Source organism: Lepisosteus platostomus, chromosome 5, assembly GCF_059453375.1.
Source record: "Lepisosteus platostomus isolate fLepPlt1 chromosome 5, fLepPlt1.hap1, whole genome shotgun sequence".
NCBI lineage: Eukaryota > Metazoa > Chordata > Actinopteri > Semionotiformes > Lepisosteidae > Lepisosteus > Lepisosteus platostomus.
Window position 1 is genome coordinate 25,023,882 of NC_142615.1, and position 27,089 is coordinate 25,050,970.

The 27,089-nt window shown below is 44.3% G+C and overlaps 2 protein-coding genes, 1 long non-coding RNA gene and 7 other non-coding genes across 10 annotated transcripts; 4 read left to right on the top strand and 6 right to left on the bottom strand.

Annotated features, from left to right (window-relative positions):
- Positions 1–703: 703 nt before the first annotated feature.
- trnam-cau (transfer RNA methionine (anticodon CAU)) lies at positions 704–775 on the bottom strand. The gene has a single exon. It is a non-coding gene; the product is annotated as a tRNA-Met (tRNA).
- Positions 776–4,497: 3,722 nt separating this feature from the next.
- On the top strand, positions 4,498–5,520 carry LOC148665355 (uncharacterized). The gene is made up of 3 exons (XM_088633080.1): positions 4,498–5,127; positions 5,229–5,344; positions 5,420–5,520. The coding sequence occupies exons 1-3, from the start codon at positions 4,570–4,572 to the stop codon at positions 5,457–5,459; spliced, it is 714 nt and encodes a 237-aa protein (XP_088489206.1). The 5' UTR covers positions 4,498–4,569; the 3' UTR covers positions 5,460–5,520.
- A 64-nt stretch (positions 5,521–5,584) lies between these two features.
- Positions 5,585–6,491, top strand: LOC148665356 (zona pellucida sperm-binding protein 3-like). Its single transcript, XM_088630937.1, has 4 exons — positions 5,585–5,778; positions 5,856–5,973; positions 6,172–6,272; positions 6,350–6,491. Exons 1-4 carry the CDS (start codon positions 5,585–5,587, stop codon positions 6,489–6,491), a joined length of 555 nt encoding a protein of 184 aa, XP_088487063.1.
- A 103-nt stretch (positions 6,492–6,594) lies between these two features.
- On the top strand, positions 6,595–6,943 carry LOC148665357 (uncharacterized). The gene is made up of 2 exons (XR_015937164.1): positions 6,595–6,773; positions 6,852–6,943. It is a non-coding gene; the product is annotated as an uncharacterized LOC148665357 (long non-coding RNA).
- A 2,650-nt stretch (positions 6,944–9,593) lies between these two features.
- On the bottom strand, positions 9,594–9,666 carry trnav-aac (transfer RNA valine (anticodon AAC)). Its single transcript has one exon. It is a non-coding gene; the product is annotated as a tRNA-Val (tRNA).
- A 109-nt stretch (positions 9,667–9,775) lies between these two features.
- Positions 9,776–9,848, bottom strand: trnaf-gaa (transfer RNA phenylalanine (anticodon GAA)). Its single transcript has one exon. It is a non-coding gene; the product is annotated as a tRNA-Phe (tRNA).
- A 1,365-nt stretch (positions 9,849–11,213) lies between these two features.
- trnav-cac (transfer RNA valine (anticodon CAC)) lies at positions 11,214–11,286 on the bottom strand. Its single transcript has one exon. It is a non-coding gene; the product is annotated as a tRNA-Val (tRNA).
- A 694-nt stretch (positions 11,287–11,980) lies between these two features.
- trnah-gug (transfer RNA histidin (anticodon GUG)) lies at positions 11,981–12,052 on the top strand. Its single transcript has one exon. It is a non-coding gene; the product is annotated as a tRNA-His (tRNA).
- A 575-nt stretch (positions 12,053–12,627) lies between these two features.
- trnav-aac (transfer RNA valine (anticodon AAC)) lies at positions 12,628–12,700 on the bottom strand. The gene has a single exon. It is a non-coding gene; the product is annotated as a tRNA-Val (tRNA).
- Positions 12,701–12,809: 109 nt separating this feature from the next.
- Positions 12,810–12,882, bottom strand: trnaf-gaa (transfer RNA phenylalanine (anticodon GAA)). The gene has a single exon. It is a non-coding gene; the product is annotated as a tRNA-Phe (tRNA).
- Positions 12,883–27,089: the final 14,207 nt, after the last annotated feature.

Here is a 27,089-nt window from a genome sequence, read left to right on the forward strand (position 1 = left end):
AAATTCATACAACTTCTGAAAGATAAAATACAAATCTTGCTTCTCAGGACAGAAGAAATGCTGCAAAAAAATGCCAGTGATTTGTGAAAACCAATGGGAATGTGTCCCTGTGCAGCTGTTAAACAAAGGGCTGCTGGGTCAAACGCACTCAGGGACGAGCTTCAGATTGTGATGATGTAAACATAATCTCCGCTAAAAATTGAAGGGATTTCTTCGCAAACCCTCTTGAATGTTGCAGGAAATCTTCGTGTTTTACTCGTGTGCAACTACAACAAGTAAACAATTAAGTACCTAAGTCAATGTCCAATAAACCATCCTCACATGTGGAATTTTTCTTTAACTGGCTGTTGGGAGAATTCATTTATACACCCGTTGTATCCTTAGCAAAAATATTTTAAAATTAGAACACAGATTTGTTGGAGAACTTGACAATCCTTGACAATCATTATTAAATGAGCATTATACAAATGTGCGTTGATATTTTTAATATGTACCTTAATTGTAATGTATATATATATAATTGCTTTGATATGGATGTTCATTTGAAGGAATTGAGGAAACTATGAAGGATCACAGAACAACCAAAGATACATTTGGGCATCTGCTATTGGTAAAGATTAACGAATACAGTAAGTGTGAAGCTTGCACACACACGAGAGAAAAAAATCTGTTTAAATTCACTTTATTAGACTGACGGTGTGTATAGCAGAGGATGGTTTCGATCCATCGACCTCTGGGTTATGGGCCCAGCACGCTTCCGCTGCGCCACTCTGCTGACAGCTGTCATAGGGTGATTCAACACAACTGCTCTATCTTTGCTTTCTAAAAGTGCGCCCGAGATGAAAAGTCTAAACGGTAAACGCAGACGTCACTTTGAGCACTTGGTCTTTTATAGTACAAATATCACACGCTGCACTACATGGGCGTGTCTTCAAGATCGTTGAGAACCAAACCTTCTGCTTTCCCAAGCAACTGATTTTTCCTCCTTAATTCACAAATCTTCAATGAGAATCAGTGAAACGAAAACCAAACACATGTGCACACTCGCGTCCTAGTGTGAAAGAAAAATGATGGAAGCATTTGAGAAATAAGAAGAGTAGTCTGAACAGCTCCAGTCTATCAACTGCTCTACAAAGTGATCGCTACTTCCACACCCAGTTTATAACACTGAAAATGATTCAGGAAGCACAGCAAAGTTCTAAAAGCAGTGGTTGAAAAGCGTCTAGATACATAAAATGACAATTTCTCAAAAGTAAAATCTTCAGCTTTTAAATATTGTCATCCACATATTTTCGTTTTTCTCTTTTTTACATAACACGCTTTCGAGAAATAGACTGTCTTGTAATGAAGGCTGCATTAGAAAATGTGTATCTAAATTAAAATCGGGTTTATGACTTCTGCGTTTTTCAGCTTTCTTAGCGCTTGGGTCTCGATTCAGATATTGCAATGAAAGCAACAGGGGAGTAAGTTTTCCTTTTCTAAATCAAAGGTGATCTGCTCACAAGGAAGTATAAAAACTTCAGCGTTTACTTTTTGAAGACCGCAAATTGTCGAAACACTATTGCTTCATGAGCTAATAAGTAACGTTTCTGAGCACGCATTGTATTACTAATGCTGTTATTAATAAAAAAAAAGCTTAAATTCACATAATGGAATTTGGACGGCTCAAAGTAGTCTATTCCTTGTACAACTAACTTGCCCGCTGAGTAGAGTTTTAAGCAACGGCAGCAGATATAGCAGTAATAGCAACAGCGTAGAGTGTCACAATACTCTATGAAAGAATTGCGGCTTCAGATCGTTTTGTTCTGTTGAAGCTACCTACAGGCTCCGAATTGTTGACATTGGCTGTGATCTTCTTTTTTCAGGTTTCATGAAATTCTTCACATATTTGAAATATTTCATTCGGGTTCGCCCAATACACGGTGCAAACCGTACCTGCAGCAGAATTCTGTGGCACATGAAGCCCTTTTGTTTGCCGGTTGTAAGGATTGAGGTGCGTACTACAAATCGAGCAAGCGAAAAGAAAATTAAACAGGAGTCTTTTTTTGGATTGCTAATCCACTGTGCTCTGCTCGTCTAGGTTCAAATCCCATCCTTGTCATAGTTAAGGCCTGAGACGTGTGTGTTTTTTCTAAACGGTGTTTGCATTTGTTTCTTCTTTTACTCCTGTACTAGAGCAGTAATATTTCTAGCGGTGGAAGAACATGGTATCACATGCTGACAGCAGGAACACGTGGCCACAAGCTGCAGTACATTGGTTTTGGAACAGCAATAACTTTCCTGTGGAGACAGGTGCGCCGGTATTAATACAGCGCTTTCGAGCGGAAAGAGTTACAAGAACTGACTTAAACTTACCAGTTATGTTCAATAGCTAAAAACACAAAACCAACCTCTTCAGTGGTTGAATCTAAATAACAGAAGCCAATGCTGCCATCAAGGAAAAAAAAAATCCTGAGTTATGTAGTTTTGAGACTACATATCTGACTTTCAGTTTGAAGCAGTACAATGGATTCTAGGTCACATTCGTTCTTGATTCAGGATATACTGTATATGAGTGTGCTAATGGTTAGAACTGTGTTTACATGAGGTACAAACGGTAACATTTTCATTGCGAGAAGAAAGTCAGTCCGTGCGCATTTCTCAGCATGCACATTGTCAGGAAAACTAAACCCACAGTGCCAGCAAACCTTTCGATAGCCTGTAGGTACTGCCATTGCAAATGTAACAGGTTGTTCATACACACAAATGACATCGTTGCTATCTCGTAATTAGGAGATAATTTGGTATTTATTAATTAAGATTTTTTTCCTGGGTGGCAACAATGCGCCTCCGCAATAAATCATAGACTCTGCTTTCAAAATAGCTGCACCAGGCACTTGGACACAGATAAACACAGGGATTTAAAATTCAGGAATATGAATGGTCAATTGCTTACAGTTGGGTTTTTACGTTTTCTTATTTAGCGATTTGTGTATCAATCTTTTAACAATTCATTAAAATGCTAACAACATGTAAAATAAAAACAACAGCACCGTTAAATGAAGGGGAGACAGGTAGTTTTTTGTTTTACAATCAGATTCCAATCTCTAATGCTGTGTGTGAGAGCTTAGGTAACTTTCCTTTTCTCACATTTTCTGACGACTACTCCAAAGGGGCACCCTGTCAACTCCTAATACTTTGTATGTTTGATTATTGTCGTTTTATTTAGAAAAAGTTCAATATTGATCATAACTTAAGAAAATTATGATCACGAATAAAAAAAGGGGCTAAAGATGTGAGTGGCTCTTGAATCAGAGCCGGGTGACACGGGCTTCTGTTCTGATATGGTTGTACGAGAAGCAGGAGGCATCGCTTCTCTCCAATGGAGCATGAGCTGAATCAGGAGGGAGACATTTTGTATGCTCGTGCATATGTTAACGCATGACCTACATCGTAAAACTAAATTAAAAACTAACATTAAGTTGTCAAAGACATTCATTTATATACAAACAAGAGACAGACATAGCAATGGTTCTACATTAACTTGTCCTACACTGATCAGACTAATTGAAATGTATGAAAGCCCGTTTCTGCCAGGGAGTTAAAAAAACGCGCTATGGTATCGCAGAATTCCGACTAAGTAACTCAAAATTGCGACTTGGTAACTCAGAACTCCGACTTTATATCTAAAATGTTCTTTAGCTCAGCTAGCAAGGCCTGGATTCAAGCCAATACAGTGAGGCACGAAGTAGGGTGGGAGCGGCGAGGGCACAAGCCCTAGAACCCGAATCCGTTACAATAACAAAAGCATAGACAATGAAATATGGGCTATTTCGAAGTCGCAAATGTGAGATATAAAGTCAAAATTCTGAGTTTTTAGGTCGCAATTCTGAGATACCATAGTGCGTTTTTTTTTTACTCCCTGGCGGAAACGGGCTTCCATTGGTTCTCAGTGCTGCGAAGCAAAAGCAATCTCTGAGAAATCAGACAAATTATTATCAGAACATGTCAAAAGCTGATCAGTATTTCTTTACTGGAAAACAAAGAAATGCTTGTATTACACATTTTAATATGACATGCAATTACACATGAAAATGAGTAAAATTATTTTCATTGCAGTACGTGTTGATAGAACAACCCCCTCGATAAAAGAAAGTGTGGACGGACGTGTCGCATGTTCCGTACTCTGTCTGACAGCGAGTTTAACACACTGTCCTTGGAAATTAGAAACTAATTGAACAATAAATTAATCTGAGCTAATTTTACACGTGTGGGTGATTTAATTCTGTCGAAATTACGTGGAACTCCTCCGCTGGGGTCAGATACACACGGGAAAGTGTTCAGGCGGCTTCACGGAGTCCCGCCTCAGACTGGAAGCAGGTTCTAATTAGACGCTGAGAACAATCCGGGTCTCTGTGTGTAATTGATTGTGTTGATTGAGCGGTAGTGCGACCATGTGTGTGGTAGCATAGTCCTACTAGTATAAAAACCTAGTCACCGCGTTCACACTTTATGCTCTCTTGCTTCAACACAGTTTGGTGGTTTATGTGTCTTACTTCTGTAGCAGTTTAGCGGGACGTCAATTTGGCAATGCGCTCGTTTCTCTTTGTGCTGTGCCTGTGCGCAGGGGCCGGGCTCCCCGCACTGATCTCCGCCGGGCCGGCTGGCTGGGACTCTCGGGAATTAGCGCTCCAGGCCGACCTCCCGGCTCCTGAAGACGCAGCCCAGTCGGAGGACTTGAACCTGGCAGATGCGCCCTCCGAAGACCTGTCTGCAAGCGAGAACGACTCGCAGTCCTTGGCTCCCGACTTTCGCCGCCTTCCCGTGTCCAGAGACGCGTACTCGCCGTACTTCGACAAGGAGAAGATGAAGCCCGAAGCCGGCAGCCGCCCCTTACCCGCCTACATCAAGAGCGTCCTGTTTCCTCCCCAGCGAGGGCGGCAGCCGGCTCGCCCGGCCATCGGGGGCACCCGAGGAGTGGCTGTGTGGTGCGACTCCAGCAGGATGTACGTGAGGGTCAGTCGGCTCCTGTTCGGCTTCAGCTGTCGGCCATCGGAGGTGACCTTGGGCAACTGCAGCGTCAGCCGAACCACACGCAGTTACTTCTACTTCATCTACGGGCTTCACGAGTGCGGCACCGAGCGATCGGTAAGCGGGTCTTCATCTACAGGCAGTGTATCGATGTGAGCTGTAGGGCCAGTATCGGGGTTGCCTTTCCTGGGAATATCCCTTCCTCTGTGACCCTGCAGGTTGTCCAGGGCCGCCTGGTGTACTCCAATACTCTCCGCTATGCCCCGCCCTCCTCCAGTGCACCTGTGCATCGCTTCATTCCCTTCTCTGTGCCGGTCAAGTGCTCCTACAACAGGTAGGCAGGGCTCTGCTGCTGCTGAGAAGCCACTGAGAAAGTGTCCAGAAGCCCCTCATCCCCTCTGTCCTGCAGGTTCCACTACTCCTACAAGGTTGGCTATGTCCCCACGTAGGCCAGGAGAAGGACCTTCTTCAAGGACCTGAAGAACAAACACAGCTTTGTGCTGCTCACCACCAACTGTAAGCTCCTTGAGCGAGTGGCTTCACCTGCCTGCAGGGGGTGCTGTGTGCAGGTGTAATGCTGCCTCTCTCTCCAGCCCACTGGGTCCGGCTCTCTCCCAAGGATGAGTACTTCCTGGGTCAGCCCATGTACTTCCAGGCCACTGCCTACTTTGCCACAGCGGAGCAGAGGCTGTACATCCACTCGTGTTACGTAACGGGGAAACCAGACCAGCACTCCCAGCCCCGTTTCCCCGTGATCGACAACTTGGGGTACGGCCCCTTCTGGGAGGGGAGGTGGGCAGGAGCCCTGAGAGCCTGCAGGGGTTCATCCTTGTCCTTGTCCCCAGGTGCATGGTGGACAGCAAGGCAGATGGCTGCCTGTCCAGGTTTGTCCCCTCCAAGCAGAAGGATGTGCTCCGCTTCACAATTGATGCCTTCCTCTTCCAGAAAAAGCTGTCCAGGAAGGTACTGCTCTCAAAGGCTGCTCAGCCTTCTCGCTCTACTGATCCATTGTCTGCTTTCACAGCCATGATCTAGATGTGAACCAGACTGTGGCAGCTGTAGTGCCTAGAGCTGCCAGCTTGCCTTCACTGATGGCAGAAGGTCCTTCTCTGTCCCTCTATTGGCCTTGATCCCTTAATGCTGTGCCTTTCCCTCTTGCAGCATGAAGTGACTGAGCTGTACATGCACTGTGTCATGGCTGTGGCTCCTGCTAAAGCAACACCAGGGACCAAGTCCTGCACCTACAACAGGGAGGCTAAGAGGTACTTCTGCAAGGAGCCTGCTGAGGGTGCTCTGGGACATGCCAGGTTTAGGCCTCACCTGTCCTCCTCTCTTCCAGGTGGGAGGAGCTGTATGGTGACCATGAGGTCTGTGCCTGCTGTGAGTCCAGGTGTGCTGGCAGTCGGAATGAAGGTGGGTCTGGTTCTCTATCCCTTGTGGATGCATCTCTGCTCAAGAGACAACCATGCTTGGACAACTGAGGAATGATCCCGTGCTGGACAAAGGGACTGTTTAGATGAGTAGACTGTGGGTCTCTGGGTATAGCGGATCCCTCACTCCTGGGTGTTGCTTGTCCACAGGTACCAGGAGCCTGGTGACCAGTAGTCGGGTGGCTGTGGCACCAGTAGAAGCTCCTCTGGATGTGGGAGCTGACTGGACTGAGGATGAGGAAGGAGACCCTCAGAGCTCCAGTGAAGATGCTGAGAGCACCAGTGAGGATGTGGAGGGAGCAGAGGACTTTGGAGATGTTGGCCAGTGGACAGGTAGGGTCTGGCAGGAGGAGCTCCTGTAGGGGTGGTGTCCTGCAGTGTAGCTGGATTGTTCTCCTTCTTCCTCCACAGGTGCCTGAATGAAGGCTCCAGCCTGGCCCTTGTGACTCTCCTGCCTCCACTTGCCTTGTAATGGCAACATCTCAATAAAGCTGTGAAAGACCCTTCTGCCTGCCCTTGTTTCTTTATGGTTTATAGGTTTGAATGGGGTGGAGGAATTCAAGGGAAGTATTTGTGGGGGTTCCCCTTTCAAGAATGCTTCCCATATTGCTGCCAATGAGGACTGAAAATGGCTGGAGTAATAAAGCGTTGTACTGGGGGAAGATGGCCGCACTATTCCTTGGGCAGGGCAGTGTGCCTTTTTTTTACTGGGGGAGAGACAGAGGTGTTCAATATACTGGAAATCCTCCCGTTTCTGAGAGGGGTAGTGCTTATGGAGTGTGAGTTGCTACTGTTGTGCCCAGTAAGAGTGAGATCTGGTGTCCCATTCTAGGCTGCACAAACTGACTAAAAGAAACACAAGGAAGGAATTGTCAACAGGGGCTTGGTGTAAAGTAGGCCTTCCCTTCCTTAGCAGAGGAACAATACTGGTGCGCAAACATCAGTGAATAATGGTACAGTTAGAATCTTGGAGGTCTTGTCTTATGGGTGTTGATTTCACAGTATTGGACAGTTATGGGAAGTATTAGGATTGAGACAGGAGATCCCAGTACTTGACTGGCAAGACAGGTGTTCACAACCACCTCTATCAGCAGCACAGACTGTGTAGATTGAGACTGAACGCTTACTACACAAAGCCTCTCCCCTGTTTCAGTGTCCCATGTCATGAATTTCAAGTGAATCCTAATCTACCTTTGTGACTACCTATAACTTGCACAAATCCTGCTGGCCCACAAAGGCTGTCAATTTTTAGCCCTACTGCACTGCCCTATTAAAGCTTCAAGGATTTAGGATAAACTATTTTATATAATGGTTCCAAAGGTGGCTTCTCAAAGCACTTGAAATAATTACAATAAGAATACACAGGATAAAACAATTCCAATAGACAGAGGAGACCATGGATGGTGGTACTAAGGAAAGTAGAAGTAGAGGGCTAAAGAATGGAACCAGTTCAGTAAAGGCTCTTCTACAGAAGAAGGTGTTGAGTCTGAATTTGAAGGAGTTTAGGGAAGGTGACTCTGCTATCCTTGGGGAGGGAGTTCCAGAGCTTGGGGGCATAACAGGAGAAGGCCTTGTCACTCATACAGTGTAGACGGGCTTGGGGGACAATTAGGAGACCAGAATTAGAAGAGTGAAGGTTATGAGGTGGGGAGTAGGGTGATAATAGATCAAACTGCTACTGAGGCGCAACTGAAATGTGACGGCATGTTCTACAATTTATGCAAGAAAGGGTAATGTTAGGCTTTTATGGACCGTTGGTACAACAGCAGTGCTCAAGGATTCATTTCTAATATTGAGGACAATGGGTTATATACCCATCGTTCTTACCAAAGGATCAGGGACCTTTTGCTATATAAAAAGACTCCTTTCCACCACTAATTTATACAGGTTTGGTTCATTTGGGTTTTATCAGTTAAACATTTCAGTGAAGTCATTGTCCTGCTCGCGGCCGAGCCCGACACACTGTACCGTCTGGTTTCTGTCGCTGGGCACTCACCCTGCGGTCCATATGGGTCCTAATGCCCCAGTATATGGTAGTGGCAATTTCCCTAAGGAAACAAATACTCCACATTAGTCTGAATGCCACATTCTTCATTGGTCCCATTACATCACAGAAAAACAAAACTACTCACTCTTTAATCTCGTCTAATCCAAGACGCACCGAATATCACAGTCTTCTTTTAACACGCGTGCTGTGATTCCTCTATGTAGCAGAAATGACAACCGAGGAGCCGAGAGATTATTTCAGCATTTCGCGTCTGAACGGAAAACACAAACTACCAACTTGGAATGACTTGCTTTTGACGCTTTTCAAAGCCTTCTTTGTGCACGACGACTGCGCCACCAAGCAAACTACATAAATATGAGAAAACACGCAAGAGAGTTGTCACTCAGAGTGTCGAAGGGTCGATGTATACTGGGGATCAGTTGAAATGCAACGTCAGGACGAATTATGTCACACGAAGAGAGCACAGCCCTTTCCGCCCTGCCGCGTGTGTCTCGGTAACTCGCTGTGATCGTATAGTGGTCAGTACTTTGCGTTGTGGCCGCAACAACCCCGGTTCGAATTCGGATCACGGCAGATTAGGGGCGTCTGCTTTTCTACTCGCACGAATGAAGGCAAAAAAAAGCCAATCGATGTGAACGAACGGCGCTTTATAGAGGAGTACTGCCTGACTGATCGTTCATGAACGACAGAGGCCACTCCGACCTCTTCTCGGTTTTCTTCAATGACTTACTAAGGATCTTCTTCACATTCGCCCATGCAGGGGAAGCCAGTTACACCAAAGCAAACGCAGGAAAGTGCATTTCAAGCAGAGACCAGGAGGGACTTGTTTACACCGAGAGTGGGCGGAGAATGGAACAATGCGCCCAGCCCTGTTGCTGGAGCCGATTCTTGATGAGCTCTTGGGCTCACTAAGAGGCCCCCGCTGGATGCTAATCTTTCTGTTGTTCTTGCAGGTCCTGCGCTGCTTTTGAGCCGACAGAGCTCGTCCTGGTTTGCCGGCACAGCCCAATTGCAAATGATCGGCTCCGCGTACAGAAGGAACGTGCGTTTGGTACAAGAGTGCACGAAGGCACCGGAAATACATTGGGAACAAATGACCGGTCGCTCAAGACCTCTGTGAAGTACAGGAGCGTGCAAAACGAGGCTGTTTCCACCCGGTCTCGAACCGGGGACCTTTCGCGTGTTAGGCGAACGTGATAGCCGCTACACTACGGAAACCTGCAGGGACTGCTGCTGGTGTCTCGCTTGCGTTTCGGGCTGAGAAAGGGACGCGTCACTTTAGGCAGGGGGCGCTGGAGAGAGGAACAAAGGGCGCGATGAAACAAAATGCCGAAACCCGGGATCGAACCAGGGACCTTTAGATCTTCAGTCTAACACTCTCCCAACTGAGCTATTTCGGCGGTGCGCAAAGCCCACAGCCACCTGCTCCAGCCTTCCTGTGTTGTGGCATGAGCGCACCAAGAGTAGCGGGAGAGTGTTGCAGGAATGTCACTCAGAAGGAAAGCCACCCAGCTGCGCGCTCTGAGCTCTGTCCAGCGCATCTTCCTCGCATGGACTCCTGCCTGCGACGGGCAGGAAACAATTAGCAAGAACAGAACGGCACCCCATGGGTGTCTCATGACCGCACCTTAGGTTGTGACACGTGCAGGTGTGAGGGGTTGCCGGGCTACTTTGGAGCAGAGCTTGGGCGGAGGGGGGGCGGGAAAGCAGACAAAAAGGTGACACCTCAAGGTCTGCACGATCACAGCTCTCCGCCGCCCCAGGCTTCCGCTCGATAAGCTACTGGACACACCCGCCCCTCCTCACACAGACCGTGGAAAAGCCTCCGAGTGGGAGAGCTCTCTCTTCCTCCCAGGAGCTCTTGGACACGACGCACAGACAGAGCGCGGGGAGCCGCCGCCTGCAAACACGGCTCCAGGCAGGACTCCACTCCGCAGGAGCCGCAGAGCAGAGGAGATGAGGGCAGCTTAGCTCCTGTGCAGAGACCTGAGCTGTTGTTGCTGTGGATGCTGTCTTTTCTGCACTCGGGGTAGGAGTGAATGTTGAGTTGCCCTTAGAAATGAAGCAGAGCACTTCAACGGCACGGGTGTGTGTGTGTGCGCGCCCTGGTGATTCTGGGAGACAGATCGAACCTGGGCTAAAAGAGAGGGGGCTTAGCCCTCTTCCATTTGCTAGTTCAAAGTTGTACAACCCATTTGTATCTGCTAGGCGGCGCAGTCGTCGTGCACAAAACGCTTTGAAAAGCGTCAAAGGCAAGTCATTCCGAGTTGGTCGTTTGTGTTTTCCGTTCAGACGCGAAATGTGGAAATGATCTCTCGGCTCCTCGGTTGTCATTTCTGCTCCGTAAAGGGATCACAGCACGCGTCGGCTTCCAGCATGCTGGGTCGGGACACGATGCCGGGGGTTGGAGAGAGCGATATCTTCCTCGTTAGTATAGTGGCAAGTATCCCCGCCTGTCACGCGTGAGACCGTGGTTCGATTCCCCGACGGGGAGTAGCTTTTCTTTCACCTCCTTAGAGAAATGACTGCCTTTCCCTTCTCTGTTTTCTTTCACAGCGTCGTGCACCTTTTCATTGCTCTCGCTTTCAGAGCCTCCGCACGGCACACGACTCGACATCAGGAAGCACATTGAAGTGAAAGCAGGAAGCGCTGCGACATGCACTGTGCAGATCCCGCCACACTAAGAGGTGGGTCCAGTGGGTCTGTTCGATCACAGCGCTAGGCGAATCCCCAATCCCCTTTTGTGCCTGGCGACAAAAGATGTCTGTTTCCGCCCGGTTTCGAACCAGGGACCTTTCGCGTGTGAGGCGAACGTGATAACCACTACACTACGGAAACGGTGGTAAGACGTGCCCAGCGGCCCAGCGCTGAGCTTCGCCAATGCGATTCAGCTGCTTCCAGTGCCTTTATTGGAGTGCGCTGATGTACCGTGCTCTCTCTCCAGAGACCAGCACGCCTGTCATGGACGGAGCAGGAAAGGCGGCGCCACATTCTACAGCCCTCTCCACGCAATCGACGAAATCGGGCTACTGAAGTGGAGAAAATCGCCTCTCCAGAAAGTGCAAATATCATCTTGGAGACTATAAATCCTATTGCCGAAGGTCAGCCCTGTCTACCAGAGTAACCCTCCCACAGCGATGATCAGCTCGTCTCACACGCGAGAAGTTTCGGTTGGAAACAAGCGCCCCCTCTTCTCGCACGTTTTGCACGTTCGAGTAGTTTTAATGCGGCTCTTTCGTACACGGTGCTGATCTTTTGGAAAGCAGGAGGCAAAACCGAGTCGAACCGCCTGGGTGAAAACCAGGAACCCTAACCGCTAGACTATATGGCAGCGAACAACCATGCTGTTCCCGGCATCATGCAAGCAAACTACATAACTATGAGAAAACACGCAAGAGAGTTGTCACTCAGAGTGTCGAAGGGTCGATGTATACTGGGGCTCAGTTGAAATGCAACGTCAGGACTTTTCCGAATTATGTCAGACGAAGAGAGCACAGCCCTTTCCGCCCTGCCGCGTGTGTCTCGGTAACTCGCTGTGATCGTATAGTGGTCAGTACTTTGCGTTGTGGCCGCAACAACCCCGGTTCGAATCCGGGTCACGGCAGAATAGGGGCGTCTGCTTTTACTACTTGCACGAATGAAGGCAAAAAAAAAGCCAATCGATGTGAACGAACGGCGCTTTACAGAGGAGTACTGCCTGACTGGATCGTTGATGAACGACAGAGGCCACTCCGACCTCTTCTCGGTTTTCTTCAATGACTTACTAAGGATCTTCTTCACATTCACCCATGCAGGGGAAGCCAGTTACACCAAAGCAAACGCAGGAAAGTGCATTTCAAGCAGAGACCAGGAGGGACTTGTTTACACCGAGAGTGGGCGGAGAATGGAACAATGCGCCCAGCCCTGTTGCTGGAGCCGATTCTTGATGAGCTCTTGGGCTCACTAAGAGGCCCCCGCTGGATGCTAATCTTTCTGTTGTTCTTGCAGGTCCTGCGCTGCTTTTGAGCCGACAGAGCTCGTCCTGGTCTGTCGGCACAGCCCAATTGCAAATGATCGGCTCCGCGTACAGAAGGAACGTGCGTTTGGTACAAGAGTGCACGAAGGCACCGGAAATACATTGGGAACAAATGACCGGTCGCTCAAGACCTCTGTGAAGTACAGGAGCGTGCAAAACGAGGCTGTTTCCGCCCGGTCTCGAACCGGGGACCTTTCGCGTGTTAGGCGAACGTGATAGCCGCTACACTACGGAAACCTGCAGGGACCGCTGCTGGTGTCTCGCTTGCGTTTCGGGCTGAGAAAGGGACGCGTCACTTTAGGCAGGTGGCGCTGGAGAGAGGAACAAAGGGCGCGATGAAACAAAATGCCAAAACCCGGGATCGAACCAGGGACCTTTAGATCTTCAGTCTAACGCTCTCCCAACTGAGCTATTTCGGCGGTGCGCAAAGCCCACAGCCACCTGCTCCAGCCTTGCTGTGTTGTGGCATGAGCGCACCAAGAGTAGCGGGAGAGTGTTGCAGGAACGTCACTCAGAAGGAAAGCAACCCAGCTGCGCCCTCTGAGCTCTGTCCAGCGCATCTTCCTCGCATGGACTCCTGCCTGCGACGGGCAGGAAACAATTAGCAAGAACAGAACGACACCCCATGGGTGTCTCATGACCGCACCTTAGGTTGTGACACGTGCAGGTGTGAGGGGTTGCCGGGCTACTTTGGAGCAGAGCTTGGGCGGAGGGGGGGCGGGAAAGCAGACAAAGAGGTGACACCTCAAGGTCTGCACGATCACAGCTCTCCGCCGCCCCAGGCTTCCGCTCGATAAGCTACTGGACACACCCGCCCCTCCTCACATAGACTGTGGAAAAGCCCCCGAGTGGGAGGGCTCTCTCTTCCTCCCAGGAGCTCTTGGACACGACGCACAGACAGGGCGCGGGGAGCCGCCGTCTGCAAACACGGCTCCAGGCGGGACTCCACTCCGCAGGAGCCGCAGAGCAGAGGAGATGAGGGCAGCTTAGCTCCTGTGCAGAGACCTGAGCTGTTGTTGCTGTGGATGCTGTCTTTTCTGTTCTCGGGGTAGGACATCAGGAAGCACATTGAAGCGCTGCGACATGCACTGTACAGATCCCGCCACTACTGGGCCCGATTTCCCCGGATCGAAACCGGGCGGAAACAGGCCCGTTTCGTTTGTTGCCACGCACACTGTTTGGGGGTTCGCCTAGCGCTGTGATCGAACAGACCCACTCACCTCTTAGTGTGGCGGGATCTGCACAGTGGATGTCGCAGCGCATCCTGCTTTCACTTCAATGCATGTCCTGATGTACCCTGGTCTCCCGCGTGACAGGTGGGGATACTTGCCACTATACTAACGAGGAAGACATCGCTCTCTGCTTAGTGTGCAAAACACTTACTTGCAGCATTGTGGGTGCTGTGGTTTAAATGATATTGGTTTGTGAACAGAATACCCCTATCCCAGTACATTGTGCCAGATTAAATAAACACACGAGAAAAAGAGATTCAGAACGCAAAGCTGTGTCAGTGTTCTGTGTAAAAAGTCGGTATGAACATCATGGGAGCTGTTTTTAATAAGCTGCTGAGTAAAGAATATTTTCATCTTCCTGCTGTCAGTAGTATTAAGTTGACTCTTACCTGAATGAAAACAGGACGTAAAGGAAGGGTTTCAGAATTCAGACAAAGCTTTATTCCCGTGCTTACAGTCTGAGTAATTTGAGACTGCGCTATTCTGTTGCCTATGGTCATATACGGGTTTTTCGCATGAAGCCGTATTGAACAGTATTTCTCGCGTTGTGAACTTGTGTATACAGCGGTCCCCCGGGTTCCAGTTAGTGCGTAATTACGCATCGATGAAAAACCGGAGGTTTAAAAAAAGATAATTAGCTCACTGATACTTTGATGTAGAGGCTGTGGAAATATCCACGTCGTGGTCTTTAAAATGCAATTGGTTTGAAGGCGTTCTGTGCTTCCGTTGCGAAGATATGGACAAAAGACTATTCGTGCTTGGTCCAAGAAATGTAATATAAACGAAAAAGTAAAGGCTGAGAAAGCATTCACAATGTATTTTATGCACAAAGCAAGTATTCTCGCGATTCTAAGAGGTTTCGTGTAAACGCTACAGGCGTGGCAAAATCGTTTTCGAACTTCAAGCTAACTTTACCCCGGTGTTTTACGCTGCTCCTTTCTACACTGAACTGGTCATTTGGACACCGTAAGACAAGAGAGACACATTTCTATGTAATCAGGAAACCAGGAATCCTAACCGTTAGCCCGTTAGTGCCACAGGAAAAAAAAACGTTTCAGCAAGATAAAATTGCAGGATAAACACATTTTTTATTTTTCGTAGCGCTTGTGTTTTGTTTGATTTAGCGAATTTTATACACTTTATTTCTGACACATGACTTAAAAGGCTGGTAGAGTATATTTAATACAAGAGCGCTGAACAACAATTTTTATCTACCGTATTGTCATGTTTTTTTAAAAAAGCAAGTTAAATGCATATATAGTAAATGTTTTTCTTTTTCATATAATAGTGTTTATGGTCTGATAAACGTAATTCATTATTTAACGGACATTTGGTATAATTAAAAAAAATACTAATTCACGAATGTAAACATTTTTTACAATAACGTGTTCTATTGTGATCTTGCGCCCCATGCAGCAATATCACCAGACAGTTTAATGGTCTGTCGTCCTTTTACAGTTCTGGGTTTTATTCTGTCTTCAGATGCACCAGATGTATTTTTAAAATACGCAAATAACAATTCTGGTGCTGCGAGGCATTCTGATTAATTCAGATTCACTATTCACGTGTGTTATAGATATCATATAATGTTTTTGTATCCACGCAAAACCTCGCATGAAGTTGATAAACTTTGCTTGTAACATATTTAACAAGGTACAGTGCCAAACAATTAAAATACATCATAAAAGTACCCAAACTCATCTAATTTATGTATTTGAAACGAACGGATGGGAGACTTTAATATGGCTTTCTGGGAATTCACTTTTAGGAGTTTTCGGAAGTCAGGACCCAGATATACAGTGAGGGAGGAGTGCTTGACTTCCTGCTTTCAGCTCGTGCATTGTTTCTACTTGTGACCACCAACAGAGAGAGCTTTACCGGTTCACAGAAACGTCCCAGGAGTTTTCTGGGTTAAGATGGAAGAATAAATTTAATAAATGGAGATGTTATTGCCGCTGGGGAGTATGAAGGCGGTTTAGCGAGGCGGTGGCGTGTGGAGGGAGGAGACGCGCATTCCGCATGGGCAGCGCAGAGCAATGAGTCACACCTGCTGCGCGCTGAGTCCTGTCCTATATAACCGCTGAGCCCGGACACCCACAGCCTCTCCAGCCAGTGCTGGTGTTTTTTTTTAAAATAATACTTCAGAAGGTGCAGAAACGGACTCTTTTGCTCAGTTGAGGCTATAGGAATCTGTGTTTCTTTTCAGGCTGTCAGGAATAGAGCTTATTATATTTTTTTTTCTCAGACTAAACAGTATCATTGGGCTGAATTTCAGTTAAACGCCTAGTTTAGGAAGATCAAGAATGAGTTAGGGAAGACAGAGGTGGAGACTAATGGAAGTTATGAAAGCCATTAATGGGTTGTCTCTGCTTGAGCTTGATTTACACCTTCATAGTGCAAAGTCTAGGGGTTAATTGCAACAAACTGAAAGTGAAGTACTAACAGGCGTTCAACCCGTGTTTAGTACGCAGCTGTGGTCTGAAGTTGTGCTCCACCTTAAGTCCAATTGCAACGAACGTTGCTGCTGTGCTTAGTCCAGCACCGTACTAAACCTGTTCTCAATTGCAACGAACACAGAGTAATAGTTGTTGCCCTCTAGAAGTGACTAAACTAGTGAATTATTTTAAACCACCTCTTAATATGGCTTGAGCAACTTAGTACCGTACTTGGTGTAACGAAGAATCGCATTAGAAGGCTCCAGAATATAGGGGAAATAATATCGTTACCACGTACTGAATTTATGCGTCCGTCGCTTGGAAACATTGTAATATTTAATTAAAATTGCTTAACACTCATACCACATTAATCAACTTCGTTATTAATAAATGTGGGTATTTACAAAAGTGACACTTACTTATTATGTTGAATGTTAATCATTACTAGTAGCTGTGAAGTTTAAGGTGCTAGGGAGTGAAGAGAACAGAACTTAAGCTATTATTTATATAAATGTAGCGTGAGGCTTTTATGTGTTCTATAAAATCGAGGAGTCAACTGGATAGATTTGTTAAATATTTTAGTGATGGGTCTCCGTATTTGTGGTTATCGGAGGAAAGCAGGGATGAGGAGGAAATAGGTGGCACCCAAGTATGTTAAAGGAAAAAACTCGGCATCTTAAAAGTGATTTATGATGGTTTACAGTCCCTTTTCTGTCCTGTGGCTGTGATCCAATGACTCGTTCAATGTGGCTTCTTGTGTTTTTATGACTCCTGTTATAGTGCTGGTATTGTAATGTAGTTGGATAGTGCAAAGGTGTCAGAAGATACCGTTATAAAGGATAAGCATGAGTTAGCAAAACAACACGCCAGCAAGCACTTCCCCACTTTGAAAGGAAGATGCTGGAACTGATTCTGAGAAGGTCAGACGAACAATAATTGTTGTATATATTTGCTCAGGTAGTTTTATAAGTTTAATTTTCAGTTAAGTTCTGTTAAAAATAAATGAATGTCAAATCAATACAGTAGTGTCCTGTCTCAAGCCCACAGCCGCAGTTCTCATTTGTTTTGTGACTTATTGCAATTGAGTATCCCTCATTTGGTGAATTGTAGCCTCAATGCAATTCTTACATTTAAAAACTATATTTAAACTAAATTTCCTGACTAATTTTAAACAAGAGAAAGTAATTAGCATGGCCTATGAATTAACCTACTTATCAGATGCAATGTTCTGATGCACAGTCCCCTGCAATTCGGGCTAAATAGTACAACAACAGTGCTGAGCCCTGTGAACTGGATTAAGCACAAGATGAGCTGAGCTCCAACTTTGTTCCAAATGTTTATTAAGCACAAGTGGAGCTGAACTGAAAGGAAGACATTGGAACTGACTAAAAAATAACTTAATTTGAAATGTACACTCCTACTGATACAGGAGAGAGAGAAAATCAAAGTTCTGAAAAGTAAACACAAGGCACACCCTGCTAAAGAAATGTATTGCCTTAAAAAAAAATGCTTAAGTCAGAGGAACACTTGTTTTTTTCTGTACGCAGTCTACCGCGAGTTACCGGTAAATACTGCTAGTTACCGTAAATTCACCTATAATACAGCAAGCAAAATAATAGTATCCAGAATTTCGGCAAGGTGGAGCTAATAAAGCTCAACCTCTCATGTTTGAGCTGTCGCTATCAAAGTCTTTAACGAAGATATTACTAATAGTAGTAATAATGAATGACCTTGGACAAGCTGTAAGTGTAAACTCAAAGTATTGCCCTGGTCCACATTCTTTTTTTTATTGACCGTCTTTGTAAAAGTAACACCACAGCATTTCGCAATCACGCATTTGTTTCCAATCATGCAAAGTACAGTAATTTTTGAGAATCGATCCACCATGCTTTTCACATGCTCATAAAAGAGATTGATTTAGGAACATAAACATATTACCGTATGCAAACTGTACTGTATACAGTATGTATATGTATATTTAATGTCTTAAATATGTGCCCGTTTAAGTATTGAATATGGAATTTTACCACTGAAGGGAAATCTTAGTGCCTGAGCATAAAAAGAATAGGAGCATACTGCAACGCGTGTGAAGGCCATAAACGATATTAATTTTGGAACTTAAACATACAGTATATGGCTGGTCTCGGTACTTTAAAGAAAACATACACACCAGTATTCCATTTCTCCCTAAAAATTTTAAGCATCGAAGTCTTTAACTAACGTGATACCGGAGTCAACAAGCATACTTTTAGAATTTGATTAAAAGGGAATATAATATAGAATCGCGTATCTCAAGAAATTAATAACGATATGATTATATTCGTGTACTGCGACAGGGCTGTGTAGGGCTGTTTCGCCTCTCTCTTCATGCGACTTCCCTTGTAGCCCACTGGTCTACGTGCCCGATTACCAACTCACGGGTTGTATGTTCAAATCCAGCTGGTGCTGGACTTTTCTTTTAACAAACATTTCTTCGAAAAAATAGAATAGCAATATTATGGACAATCAATTGACTTTTATATTTCAAAATATCACAACATGATTGATTCTAAGTCATTTTTGATAACAATGAATAGTCACCTTCTTCCCTTCTGACAATGGTCCCTGCTTCTGCTTCCTGCTTCTATTGTGTGTGTGTGTAATAGAGTAAATTTTTATAGAGAAATGGAGGCTGGACAGTATGCGTTACAATATAAACATTTATATTGATTTAAATTGTGTTTTGATTTAAATCCCAAATGCATGTTTAATTATATGTGTTTTTTTAATCATAATCAGACTAATGCAACATAAATTGATACAGTATCTTTGTCTTCTAAGTATCTTAATAAACTTTCAGCATAGCTTTCTACCCGTTTAGATTTATTTTTCTTGGGATTTTGGGATCAAACGTGGAAGGATTAGATTGTAATCGTTTTTATTTTTCAAATACGTTTTAGAAAAGTGTAATCTATACCTGCCCAGACTGTACGCCTTCCTAAACCCCGCCCTGACCACTTTCACTCCTGTCCTGCTCTTCCCCGCGCACCCCAGCCGGGCACTCTTCGGCCTCTGCCTGGGACGAATGTATATTTTGATCTTTACACCCGGCGTGGCACCGAGGGAGCGTCTGCATTTATAACTTAGTTTTTAAAATTAGTCAAGCAATATGAAGCATCTCCTTTTACTTTTAAGTCCCTTAAATACATTGAGCACAGCTTTCTCACCACTTAAGATTACTTTTTGATACCATCCTTACACAAAGCAGGAACTTTCCGATGACATACAGTACAAGTGGAAAGATTACAGATTTTAATCGTCTTTAATTTTGTTACGTTATACGTTTTAGGAACATTTCATCTAAACAAACACCACAAAACTATTCTCGATTGTATTTCTGAATGTTATGTTACACCTGCAGTAGTTCACTGTTTTAAATACATCGAATTAAGAAAGTTATGTGTAGCACTTTAGATCTTTTTTTCTGAACCAGGGAAAATCTGATCATGTTTCTCTATAACAATAATAAAAAACATTATTTTACATATCACCTTTAAAAGTGGCATCTCAAAGCAAAAAAGTAGATCGAAAAACAGTTAAAAGGGACCAAAGTAAATACCAGACAAACGCAAACGCGTTTTTAATAGAAATGCTTTTATTCATTCAGCAGAGAGTGAGAGGGACATCCAGCAGAGAGAGACACACACACAGGTTTCCATTGACAAACGTAATTGTTTTTTTACATTCCTCTTGTCTAACAGGAATGTTTTGTTTGTGGACAGACTGTTAGACGAGAGGAAAAGAGCACCTCCTTCTACGAAGCATTTCGTTGATCCGATCACGAATTATTTTCCAGTCGCACAAAGTAAGGGTTGAGAATCTCCGATTCACCATGCTACTAATGGTTTCCCGGAGATTGCAAGGCAAGGCACTTTTGCCTCTGGACCCATCGAAATTTACAGACGTGGTCCACCCCCAATAAATTTCAAAAGTCACAAGATTTCGAAACATGAGGGCGGCGTAGCGGTCGGCTCTTGCTTTCCCGTCTATGCCGATGCACTGCAAGTACAACCCCCCCTCCATCTCCTGAGTGATGGGTAGCAGTTGGACATCTGGGAGAATTATTCGTCCCACTGGCGTCTGTGAATTCCGCTGTGCTTCCTGGGGGGAGATAGACGGTGGGGACGGCATCAACAGATTCCTGCGCGGTGGTGAGCGGAGAGGCCGGGATGGAGTGTCCTGAGGCGGTGTGTGCTCTGCAGGGGGCAGAGCTTCCGCCAGGCATTGCAACCTGCGCGGCGGGGAGAGGCACTTTTCGGGAGACAGCTGCTCAACTGTTTGACTGCTGGAACATGCTGTCTCCTTCGTCTGCATTTTCAGGAGTGTCTCTAGCCTTCCAGTCCTCCCCAGTAATGCGTCGTACCGCTCCCGCTGCTGCCGAAATGTCTCCACACAGGTGCTGCTTCTACAGGTTGGCACCCTGGCCAGTGGCCAAGAGCAGAGACCCACGGCCTGTGGCAAAATAACATAATTCATGTAAGAAATAAAGTCACACAGTAGTATTCATCAGTCGCGGAACAGACTTCAAAATAAACTTTTCTTTTTTTCCCTCTTACCGCTTTCTTTTTTACTGTCCTGGTGGTAGATTTCGAAGATCGTTTCGCCTGTGCGGTGTTTTCTTGAAGAACAGGCTACGAAGAAATAATTATAATTGAATTTAAAATTCAAAACGGCAATAATACCTTGTAATACTGTATGCGCTGTAATCGAGTATTTCAGATGAAGTTTGCTGTATTTGCTTACCCTTCGCTCTTTGGAAGCTGGGGCGGCAGAAGCACCCCGTCTCTTCCCGTAAAAGGTCTTGGTCTCCATACTGTACTGTGGTCGCTGTAGTGCAGGTTCGCAGTTTTTTTTTGTGATGGGAGCTCACCCAATCCCTTGGTGTATTTATGCTATATTCACATGTATGGCTAGAATGTTCATTGTCTTCCAATGAAAGGCGGGTGCCTTTTGCCAAAGTCGGGAGACATTAGAGGCTTGCCACATCCGTGCATTAGCACGTCAAAGCCCATTGACGACCCGGGCGCAATAGTTGTTTTGTCCCTTGATTTACTGATCTGCATTAATTATGGAAATCGAGTTCCTGCTCTTTGCAGACGACCTGGTCCCACTGTCGCCCACAGAACAGAGGCTGCGCCAGAACCTGGCACTGCTGGAGCAGCACTGTCAGACCTGGGCGCCGACAGTCAATCTGGACAAGACCAGAGTTATGGTTTTCCAGAAAAAAAGCCAGACCTCAGGGAAACAGGTACAAATTCACACTTAACAACACATTAACACCTAACAACGGGAGCAGGGACGAATAAGGCCAGTACCCACTATTGTTAAACATACAGAAAAGAATATTAAAGTATTGAATATTAGTATTGGCTTTAGTATTAGCCATACAGAAAATTAAAGTGCCCCTTTTCCATTCAGCGGGTGCCTGAGCCGCTGTGTCCTATCTTCTGACAGTCGCCGTTGTGAATGTCTGTAGAGTGTATCTTATTTTTAGTACTAAAATAAATACTTAGTACTAAGTACTAAAATATTAGTACCGAGGGAGCGTCTGCATTTATAACTTATTTTTAAAATTAGTCAAGCAATATGAAGCATCTCCTTTTACTTTTAAGTCAATAAAATACATTGAACACAGCTTTCTCACCACTTAAGATTGCTTTTTGATACCATCCTTACACAAAGCAGAAACTTTCCGATGACATACAGTACAAGTGGAAAGATTACAGATTTTAATCATCTTTAATTTTGTTACGTTATACGTTTTAGGAACGTTTCATCTAAACAAACACCACAAAACTATTCTCGATTGTATTTCTGAATGCTATGTTACACCTACAGTAGTTCACTGCTTTAAATACATCGAATTAAGAAAGTTATGTGTAGCACTTTAGATCTTTTTTTCTGAAGCAGGGAAAATCTGATCATGTTTCTCTATAACAATAATAAAAAACTTTATTTTACATATCACCTTTAAAAGTGTCATCTCAAAGCAATACAGTAGATCGAAAAACAGTTAAAAGGGACCAAAGTAAATACCAGACAAACACAAAAGCATTTTTAATAAAATGCTTTTATTCATTCAGCAGAGAGTGAGAGGGACATCCAGCAGAGAGAGACACACACACCGGTTTCCATTGACAAAATTGTTTTTTTTCAATTCCTCTTGTCTAACAGGAATGTTTTGTTTGTGGACAGACTGTCCATAAATGTGAGACTGTCTTTCTCAGACTTACATTCCCGAATGTCCCCCGCCCCGGTCAACAATCCTAGGAAGAACACGAAACAGCCTGTTAATAAAATTTTTACAATTTTGTTCGGTCAGTTCTTCCTCCCAGAATTTATAGATCGCATTGATCAGTTCCTGCTTTGTGCCGGGCTTAGCAGTTTTCCGAACGTAGTCTTTCAACGAATGCCAAACCATCTCTATCAGATTTAGATCTGGGGCTTCGGCTGGAGTTTTTACCCAGTTCACTCCTTCTGCTATAAGCCTCCCCCTTGCTGCTGTGTGTTTCGGATCGTTGTCTTGAAAGAGACGGTGCCTTGATCCAAACTGCTCCCTGATATATGGGGCAGCATGCTGTGTGACCACAACTTCCTCGAAGAATACACGGTCCATAATTCCTTCGAAAATAAGAAGTGGTCCCGGGCCTCTTCTAGATATACCCCCCCAGACGTGAACCTTCAGTGGATGTTTGGGCTTCGGCTTGTCCACATATCTCCCCTTTTTGCAAAATGCCATTGTTGAAAACTGTTCCAGAGCCACTGTTGTTTCGTCGGTGAAAAGTACATCCTGAAATGCCTCCCCCTGTTCAATCCATTGGAGTGCTTGCTTGAGTCTTTCCTCTTTGTTTTTTAGCCTTATCATGGGTCATGTGTTGGTTTTTCTGTATCTCCATCCAAGCCTTCTTTGTACTCTTCTTATCGATGTCGGGCTAATATTCGCACCGAGGTCAGCCCATAGCCGTCTTTGGACTTGCATCGCCGGTAGCTCATCATTTTCATCGGTCAGTTTGGCGATAGCTCGCACAATAGGACTTGAAAAAAAAGAGATCAGTAGTTAGCTTTAAAAATAATGTGCGTAGTTGTATTTACATGCAAGAAAGGTATTTTTAGAAATTTATTTACCTTTGAATCGTCCTCGGTTTAGATTCTCTTTGCCTCCTCTTCCCTTTATAATGCCGTCTCACTGTGCTTTCAGAAACGAAGATGTCCATCGAAGCCAACTGCTGTACAATGTCCCGTGTTGACTTCCCGTTTCTTTTCATCTTCATTATTTGGTGCGAGAGAGTCTTCGTGATTTTGGTCATTGTCCGTCTCCTTACCAAAGCGATACAGTGGTGCAGCTTGAATTCTGTACCTATATACTGTATGGTATGGTACACATAAAACTTACACCATACAGATGAGCTAATGCCAGGGAAAGACACTCCTATTTTATTTAAAACACAATACGCCAGGAAATGTGTCTGATGCATTAGCAAGTTAAAACAATTGGGTTGAAAACCTGGGCGTAACACCATTTCCTTTTTCTGATCACTCGCTTTCTGGATACACGTCTCACCTGTCCTGTTCTTTGTTTTCCTGGTTTGCTGATTATGCCTGCTGCAGTCCACTCCTACCCTCACACCTAAAGAATTTTAAATTTCTAAATTTCTTGGTGCAGTTCATTAACCATTGTATGTGCTGTCCGCACCCAAAATGCAATTTAAAAAAAGTCAAAAACTGCGCTCAAAATGCAATTTAGAGCTTTCTGGCAAGAGGAGACACCCAAATCAATGTAACATGCCACAGTTTGTGCATGAACAGGGTTATACTGCCTATTCCCTTTGATACCCGATTAAAAAAATAAAAAATAAAATAAATAAATATAAAAGAAATAAAAAATGTTTTGAATCCCTGGCGGAATCGGGCATCCATATGAATCAAGTAACAGGTTTATTCCATGCTGAAAAAAAAAAGAAAAAGTTATAAATGCAGACGCTCCCTCGGTGCCGCGCCGGGTGTAAATATCAAAATATACATTCGTCCCGGGCAGAAGCCGAAGAGCGCCCAGCTGGGGTGCGCGGGGAAGAGCAGGACAGGAGTGAAAGGCGGGGTTTAGGAAGGCGTATAGTCTGGGCAGGTATAGATTACACTTTTCTAAAACGTATTTGAAAAATAAAAACGATTACAACCTAATCCTTCCACGTTTGATCCCAAAATCCCAAGAAATATAAATCTAAACGGGTAGAAAGCTATGCTGAAAGTTTATTAAGATACTTAGAAGACAAAGATACTGTATCAATTTATGTTGCATTAGCCTGATTATGATAAAAAAACACATATAATTAAACGTGTTTGCGATTTAAATCAAAACACGATTTAAATCAATATAAATGTTTATATTGTAAAGCATACTGTCCAGCCTCCATTTCTCTATAAAAATTTACTCTATTACACACACACACACAATAGAAGCAGGAAGCAGAAGCAGGGACCGTTGTCAGAAGGGAAGAAGGTGACTATTCATTGTTATCAAAAATGACTTAGAATCAATCATGTTGTGATATTTTGAAATAAATTCAATTGATTGTCCATACTATCGCTATTCTATTTTTTCGAAGAAATGTTTGTTAAAAGAAAAGTCCAGCACCAGCTGGATTTGAACACACAACCCGGGAGTTGGTAATCGGGCACATAGACCAGTGGGCTACAAGGGAAGTCGCATGAAGAGAGAGGCGAAACAGCCCTACGCAGCCCTGTCACAGTACACAAATATAATCATATCGTTATTCAATTTTTTAGATATGCGATTCCATATTATATTAGCAGAAAAGCTTAAAACTACCACTTTATCACATGCTATTTCACATGGTAGTTAAATACTTGGATGCTTAAAATCGTTAGGGAGAAATGGAATACCGGTGTGTATTTTTCCTTTAAAGTACCGATTCCTGGAATCTAACTGGCTGACACCCTTCTGAAGTGATTCCATAAAATCTGGTATACGGAAAAGAAAGGGTTCATACATACAAGTATCTTTTAATACAGTCTTGGCTGTGCTCTTGAGGATCCTTGTGATATTTTGAGCTCTAGTTGAATGATAAGTGTTGCATTTTAAATCATTTTCGTAGTTAGAAATTATGAAACGCCCTGTTAAAAGCAAGGGAGTTTTTATGCCCATTGAAGTAAAAGAAAATGCCTGACAAAGTATGGCTTGGACAGATTCCAAGTGCTTGTACAAATGTGCTAAAGAAATTATACTTTGAGTATACAGCTTGTCCAAAGTCATCCATTATTAATACTATTAGTAATATCTTCGGTAAAGGCTTTGATGCATAAATATTTCTGATAAAGGTAGGTTGTGTACTTTTGTCCAACTGAGCAATCTTGCTTTCATAAAATAGACCAACATTTTAATGACTGATGATTAACATGCTGTAATACACAGTTCAAAATTAAAGGCTCAAATGCTGTACATGAGAGGTTAAGCTCCCCCCGGCGGTTTTACAAGGTGACTCCGGATAGTTTCCGGCGTGACGTCAAATGACACGATTAACCGCATGATATCGCGACACGCCCACCGGGGTATGCCGCGAAATACCCCACCCATTTTGAATGGCTGCATCTGTACTCTTCTCTTTACCGCACGTATGGAGTTTGCGTGAGTGACGAGTAACGAGCTCGATCAGACCCAATCTACTGCTTTCATCCAAAACAGCCCTTTATTTGGCTTTAAACTCCACCTGTTACCCCTCACACTCAATGTTTCAGAAAAAGGGTTTTAATTTAAGCTTTGCCCAGCAGTGTTTGTGCAGAGAGAAGAAATAGAAGCGCCATTTGCGCCAGTTTAGCATAGTAACCACTAACTCCAATAATCCACTAATAATTATTATTATAAAAGCAAAAGAATCCCAGCTTCTGCATAAAAAAAAACACAAATTTAAATTTTAAAGTTTTTATTGATACACAAGTGATAACAACTTACACTATTAAGTTCTACATAAAATTAAATAAGATACAAAAGCAAAGATTAAAGAATAAAAAACACTAGACAGTTTTTGTGCAAGGCAAGAGGTATCACAAAAAAAAGTTTCCAACATGACCTGCTGAAACATGACTTGTGATCTATCACCATTTGATTGCAACATGCTTGGGCCATAATGTCAACTTCCAGACCCTCTCAGTCTCTTTCTCCCCAAATCTTCTCCGGTGGATCAAAATGTAGTCTCTCAAATAAGACACAGGCTTCTGTATCACTGACAGAGGCCGAATTTTTTCCATTCTATATACCAATGTAGATCTAGTCTTCCATAAAGCTTCCCTTAGGCAACAGATGACCTGCCAGGCTTTGCTTTCTTCCGATTTCGATAGCTTCTCAAGTCCATATCCATAGAGCACTACCTGGGGGTCACTTATACCGCAAGCCAGAAAGAACCTTATCCAGCTGTTAGCCAATGTCCACACCTCTTTTGCGATACCACAGTCCCACTGGACGTGCCGGATGGATTCTTCTTGTCCGCATCCTTCCACTGGACACCTTGAGGTCTTCCCCATGCCTCTCGAATGCATCACAGCCCTTGTTGGTAAAACTTCATGTGCAATCAACCAGCACATGTCTCTGTGTCTGTTCAACAAAACCGTGTGGCCAACCCTTTTCCAAACATGGCTGGGATCCCCAGCCACAAGGCCACGAATATGACATACTGCACCTCTACCCTGCACAACAAGTTCCAACCTTCTTGCACTTGTCAACACATCCAGTGCCTCATTTTCCAAATTCCATTCCCTTAATTTCTTTATGATAAAATATGAATATGGGAGGTTAAAAGCAACAGGTGCTATTAAAGGGACCTCTAAAACTTTCAATGTCCTTAAATAAAAACCACACAAAAAGCGAGACGTAAAGGATACTTTCCCCCTGTTCCCTACCACTAAAGA

Coding starts and splice junctions, on each gene's coding strand:
- LOC148665355 (XM_088633080.1), top strand. CDS start 4,570: ATGCGCTCGTTTCTCTTTGTGCTGTGCCTGTGCGCAGGGGCCGGGCTC. Junction 5,128..5,228: donor AGTGCGGCACCGAGCGATCG/GTAAGCGGGTCT, acceptor GTGACCCTGCAG/GTTGTCCAGGGCCGCCTGGT. Junction 5,345..5,419: donor GTCAAGTGCTCCTACAACAG/GTAGGCAGGGCT, acceptor TCTGTCCTGCAG/GTTCCACTACTCCTACAAGG.
- LOC148665356 (XM_088630937.1), top strand. CDS start 5,585: ATGCTGCCTCTCTCTCCAGCCCACTGGGTCCGGCTCTCTCCCAAGGAT. Junction 5,779..5,855: donor CCCGTGATCGACAACTTGGG/GTACGGCCCCTT, acceptor CCTTGTCCCCAG/GTGCATGGTGGACAGCAAGG. Junction 5,974..6,171: donor AGAAAAAGCTGTCCAGGAAG/GTACTGCTCTCA, acceptor TCCCTCTTGCAG/CATGAAGTGACTGAGCTGTA.